The sequence below is a fragment of the Lotus japonicus genome, chromosome 2, assembly GCF_012489685.1.
Source record: "Lotus japonicus ecotype B-129 chromosome 2, LjGifu_v1.2".
In the NCBI taxonomy this organism is placed as follows: domain Eukaryota; kingdom Viridiplantae; phylum Streptophyta; class Magnoliopsida; order Fabales; family Fabaceae; genus Lotus; species Lotus japonicus.
The window spans coordinates 49,647,898-49,654,028 of NC_080042.1; the positions used below are offsets into that span (position 1 = coordinate 49,647,898).

At 27.5% G+C, this 6,131-nt stretch overlaps 1 protein-coding gene across 1 annotated transcript; it reads left to right on the plus strand.

The window, feature by feature from the left end:
• Positions 1-3,653: 3,653 nt before the first annotated feature.
• Positions 3,654-5,862, plus strand: LOC130736556 (uncharacterized). Its single transcript, XM_057588373.1, has 4 exons — positions 3,654-3,794; positions 3,923-4,026; positions 4,371-4,628; positions 5,766-5,862. Exons 1-4 carry the CDS (start codon positions 3,654-3,656, stop codon positions 5,860-5,862), a joined length of 600 nt encoding a protein of 199 aa, XP_057444356.1.
• The last annotated feature ends 269 nt before the right edge of the window (positions 5,863-6,131 follow it).

The following is a 6,131-nucleotide window of genomic DNA, read 5'->3' on the forward strand; positions in this document are numbered from 1 at the left end:
AGTAATAAGTTTTATTTTTTATTTTTTTAAAATATCTCAACTTATGATTAATAACTAATAAGATTTATAATTATTATTAACAATAATGTAAAGAATATAAACAAATTATTATTAACAATCTATTATTGTCATTAATGTAAGGTAGTCAATTTCAATTATTATTATTTTTTAAAAATTCACCTCAAGTTGTAATGAATAATTAAAATTTAAATAATTTAAATATTTCATTTTAAATAAGAGAAATTGAAAAGTTTTAAATTTTAATATTTAATTTTAAATATGAGAAATTGAAAAGTTTAACAATTAATAAGTAATATAATGAATAATAAAGTTGATGTCGTTTTTATTTTAGTTTTCAATTTTTTTATTTAAAATTTTTAATTCAAAATAAATTTACTATTTTTTATGTGTTTAATGTTATTTTTTCAAGTCTGCTTTACATATGTATATATATATATATATATAGAAATTTTTATATTTTAAAAGTATTTTATCTAAATTAATTATTAATAAATATTATTTTGTTTTTAATTTTGATTTTTTAAATTTGTTAAATGCAAAGCTCAAGTCAATTTTAAGTCTATGAATGTTGTTATTTAATATAAGTAGTTGAATAGTTTTTTATAATACAAAATTTTTCAGTTTTTAATTTATTAAATTACATATTTTTTAATGTATTTAATATAAAATTATGTGAGGTTTTATAATTTAATGCATTTATTGCATGTAAAAAGCACAAGTGTGCTTTACATATATATATAGATATAGATATTTTATCGCGTATTCGGATATCATTTATGATTTATATTTTTATACTGAAAGGAAAGAAAGGTATATGTCATCGTCATATCCGATATATAAAAATGTACAATAATTTTCAAAATTATGCCCGATTGTCTAAAAATAAAAAATTTACTAAGAATATCCAATTGCCTACAAATTCTGAAAACTACTTAGATTACCTATTATTACAATATCGTTTATTATGTTTCAAAAAAAATATCGTTTATTATTTACACTTTTTCATACTATTGATGATGACTTTATGGGCATTTAACGTATAATAAATGCGATATTTGCCAATTTTAAATTTCTCAATTGATGATAATTATTTTACTTTTACTTTATTAAAAATAAATATGGTAGATTTTGTTGAACATTTTTGTAAAATATTTTTTTCAGAAAAAACAAAACTTTTTACGGAATTTTAAATGATTGTGGAGGCGAAATGGCATTGACCAAGGTTACCTTACTTTTACATAAATAGACGTGAATGCTTGGTGTCTTGCTAAGTCCGTAGGCATGTCTTTTCCTGGTAATGATGAAGATGATGTTCGAGGGTTGGCTGCAGTTATTAAAGAGAATTTTCCTTCTAGGTGCTAGGAAGGTTGCTTTTTCCTCTTGTGGGTCGTTGTTCTGGATTTTCTTGGTTGGTTTGGTGTTTTTTGTTTTCCCCATCTTGTTGGGTTGTACCCATCTTTTTTATCATTGAATAAATTTCCTTTGCTCTAAAAAAAAACATAAATAATATATATAGATTACCTTTTATTATAGCTTTTATTACTTTCACTCTATTCATGTTATTGGTGACAACTTTTATTGGAATTTAACACGTAATAAATGTGATATTGTCAGTTTTAAATTTCTTAATTGATCTTAATTATGTTACTTTTATTATATTAAAAATAAATGTCAGAATTTTTTGATTTTTTTTTGAAACAACTAATTAGAAAAAAAATATTTTTTTACGGGATTTTGAATGATTGTGGAGGCTACAAGGCATTGACCAGGGTTACCTTTCTCTTACATATAATAATAGATAATAGATTACCTATTATTATGATATCATTCATTATTAACATGGTTATTTTTTTTATTGTATTAAGAATGAATTTAGACTTTGTTATTTTATGAAATAATTTTTAAGAAAAGAATATAATTTTGTGACGAGACTTTGAATGTTTGTGGAGGCTACATGGCATTGACCAATTATACCTTTCTTTTACATATAATAGTTGATTACCTATTAGGACATTATTCATTATTTACACTTAATTCATACCATTGATGACGGCTTTTATTGAGATTTTAAATGATTATGTAGGCTACATGGCATTGACCAATGTTACCTTTCTTTTACATATAATAATAGATTACATATTAGGATATCATTCATTATTTACACTTAATTTATACCATTGATGACGACTTTTATTTACCCTTAATTCATATCATTATGTAAGAAATGTGATATTGTAAATTATAAATTTTTTAATTGATGCTTATTATGTTACTTTTATTGTATTAAAAATAAATGTTAGACATTGTTAAATTTTTTAATGCAATAATTTGATAGAAAATTTTAAATTTTTTGGCAAGATTTTTAATCATTGTGGAGGCAACACAACATTGACCAAAGTTACCTTACTTACAAATATAAATTTGTATTTATATCAAGTAGCAACACACATTCTAGCCTGCACTCTCTCTTTTTCTTCTTTCTACTATGAGACAAACTTAGAGTGATCTCATAGACAAGGTTTGCTTCAATCCTAATAACAAAACCATGGCACCTAGCACAGACAGATTTAGCTCATTGCCTCACCATTTACTTTCCATCATTGTTTCCTTAATATCGTTCAAGGAAGCGGTAAGAACCTCAATCCTCTCTAAAAGTTGGATAAATATTTTTAAGTCTACATCAAACATAGAATTTGATGAACTATCTTTTGTGAAAGATGGTCAAACTTTAAGAATTAGAAAAGCTCAAAGAAAGGCTTTTTTAGAGTTTGTGACGCTTTGGATTGCTAATCAACCAGAAACTTTCGTGGATAAGTTCTCTTTGAGATTTTCAATGCCTGAAAAAGCTAAGAATACCGTGAGAAAATGCATTTCCTTCGCAACCAAACACAGGGTAAAGGAGTTGGAGCTAAACTTCTGTGATCCGAAGTTGGATTGTTATTTTACTACTAATTATATTAACCATGAAGCCTTGTTTGAATTGCCAGCACATGTTTATGACCACACCTGCCTTGAATCTTTGAAGTTATTTTCGTGTAGCTTTTTAGAGGCTGAGGTTCTTCACTTTCATGCACTCAAAGAAATTTCATTGGGTTGGATGAAAGTGAAACTCACTACTATTAAAACTTTGTTGTCGAATTGCGAGGCGCTTGAGAGTTTAAGTCTCAAGAGGTGTTGGAATTCAGATGAATTTGATTTAGGGGAGGAGAACGTAAGATTGAGAAAGTTGGTCGTGGACAGATGCATGTTTAGATCTGATAGTCGTTATTTCATAGTCAATGCCCCAAACTTAAGACATTTCTATTATTCTGGGTTAAATAATACTCCCTCCGTTCCCTATTATAAGTCATATTTTTTGAAAGAACTTTGTTACAAAATATAAGTCACTTTCTAATATCTAGGAAACATTAAATAATTTTTTCCAAGTTCACCCTCATATTTAATATGAAAGAGATGATAAACTTTAAAAGTATTAACTTGGAGAGAGAAAATCATAGGAAAGTAAATATGGGTAATGTAGGAAAGTAAATCATTTTTTTTACAAATTGATTACTAGTAACTACTTTTCTTAATCTAAGAGAATTAGTTATTTGTGACTTATATATAGGAACGGAGGGAGTAACTTTTTGGTCATGGACGTACGTTCTCTTGTGATGGAAGAAGAAGTTCTTGAATTTTGCATTGAGTATGCAGGACAAGCTCTTTTTCTCTACAAACTGGTTGAAGATATCTTTGGTGTTAGAGCTTTGACTGTATGTAATTACTTCCTTCAGGTATGCTTTATCTCACATTTTTTATATAACTACTTTTTTTATTTGGATTTACTACAGTTGCATGTAATAAGAAAATGATAATATATATACATTTTTTTGTTGAATTTGTTTGTTTTTTATATGCAAAGGTTGTTCCCACCGGAGGTTGCCTACTCCGAATGCCACGTAGCTTGAATGTGAGGAGTTTGACAATAAAGACATCTTTGGAACAAGATGAGCTTTTAGGAATTACGTTCTTGCTTAATAGATGCATTGAGTTAGAGCATCTCACTATTGAATTAGGTCTCCCAGAAAAATATTTGGTGAGATTTCGTTATCGAATTTTTTTATGTGTACGCTAATAAGAATAAATCATACAAAAATGGAAAATGTGTTGATGCAAAAAATTTAACATATTGAGTAAAATCAATAATATATATTTGGATGATATAAAAATTAAAGCGGGATAAATATAATACTTAAAAAAATTATATTTAAAAAAATCTCATAAGGAAACGAATGTCATGTTATGTGTTTAACTCGTTATGTCCCTGTGCACGCGCTTTAGTGGCTAATTTTTTGTTGCTCATGTTGTAGGAGTATGAGTTACCTGTCTACTTTAACCTTGAGAGGTTCTGGGTTGATCATGCAAGGGCTTATACATGCATCGTATATTCTTAGGGAGGTGGAGATTAAGGACTTTAAAGGATCAAACAATGAGATTAGTATGCTTACCTATTTCATTACTACTGGTAGAGCCTTGAGAAAAATTACTATCAACATATCAAAGGATGATGTTGTAGATCAAGATGGGAGGTTGGATTCTTACTACCGTAGCATGACAGAAATGTTAAGGTCTCAAAGGGTTTCAAGAGACTTAGAGATTTCAATTTTTTAATGGAAAAAATGTACAAGCCAGTGAGGGTGTATACTAAGAAGAAGATAGATGTGAAAATGAAATTAAGGTGAATTAGAGGGGATTAAGTATATTTTGGGTGTTTAAAGCATGATGATTGACTCGTTGATTTTTTTTTTTGATAAGCCAACACATTGCATTTAACCAGCACAAGGGGTGCTAACCCAAATACAATGAGAGAAAATTCTGTCAAAAAACAGAGAACAAAGGTACAATAGGGAGAAAACAGTAAACCAGAAAATGAAAAATACATGAAGACACCCCGCAAAAAGGCTACAAATTATTGTGTCTTCACAGCCTATTCCTAGAAATCTAGCAGCAAAGATCCACCGCTGATTTATTGCCTCCAAACCATCCCATTAACAAACCGCAGCAATATTGTGTGCCACCCTCATACATAACACGCCCCAACATCCAGATAGTATGTCCAACCACTATAAAGAAAGAATGCATAACCGCTGATTGACTCGTTGATGATTGTTTGAAAGTAATGTGTTTGTTTTAATGTTGTTTTAATTTATCTTTAATTATCTAATTTATGATGCTTAATTGATTGTTAAAACTTATTTTGACTAATTTAAATTTAAAAAAAATAATTTTATCTAACCATTTCAATACTTCTTTTATCTTAAATAAGTGTCTTCACATGGGATAACTGTAATCGAGTCAGAATTTTCCACACTCAAACTAGATCTCACCGTGAGTGTTTTTTTCTATACGCCAAACTTAATCTCCATAGTTCACTAATTTGGAATCAAGCATATTCATTTTAACCAAACCACCCTGATGACTTTTGTTCTATATTTTTTAACACTTTTGTTTTTTGAATTTCTTAATCAAATCAATCTCAACTTAAAAACGACGAAAATTACAAAGAGAATTAGTTCAAAAATTAATATTTTATTATAGTGTTAATGATATTGATGTATGTCATTTCTCTAGGAAAATACATATATATATATATATATTCAAAATAAAATAGACTTGGTTCAAAGAGATTAATCTATCGATAATTCTAATAATATTAATGATATTAATGATATGGCGTATAATTATGTCTTCAATTATTTTTACAGTTTGAATATTGGCTGGGCATTGCCGATTGCTCATGGACCTTGTCTTGGCATTGCTCATCAACTAAAATTAGGTAGTTTCTCAAACAGTAGAGACTGAATTCAAAATTTGCTCCGAGGAGAGATCATTTTCAAACCTAGCATATTATACAAGGACTAAAACCTTATTAAACCCTAAAATAATTTAGAATATTTAGATGATACTATAAATATGAAATGTCAGTTATTAAATACAAAATTTTATATTATACTAATATCATATTCAAAAAAAAATATTAATATCATTAAATAAAGATTTTAAATGGTAATTTTGTATTTAAGTAATATTTTAATAGAATTAATTCATTATTACTAATTATTTCATATATA

What these genes read in the sequence shown, in the direction of transcription:
- LOC130736556 (XM_057588373.1), top strand. Translation starts at nt 3,654, where the DNA reads ATGGACGTACGTTCTCTTGTGATGGAAGAAGAAGTTCTTGAATTTTGC. An exon ending in TATGTAATTACTTCCTTCAG is followed by an intron (nt 3,795 to 3,922) that starts GTATGCTTTATC and finishes TTATATGCAAAG; the next exon opens with GTTGTTCCCACCGGAGGTTG. An exon ending in GATGAGCTTTTAGGAATTAC is followed by an intron (nt 4,027 to 4,370) that starts GTTCTTGCTTAA and finishes CTCATGTTGTAG; the next exon opens with GAGTATGAGTTACCTGTCTA.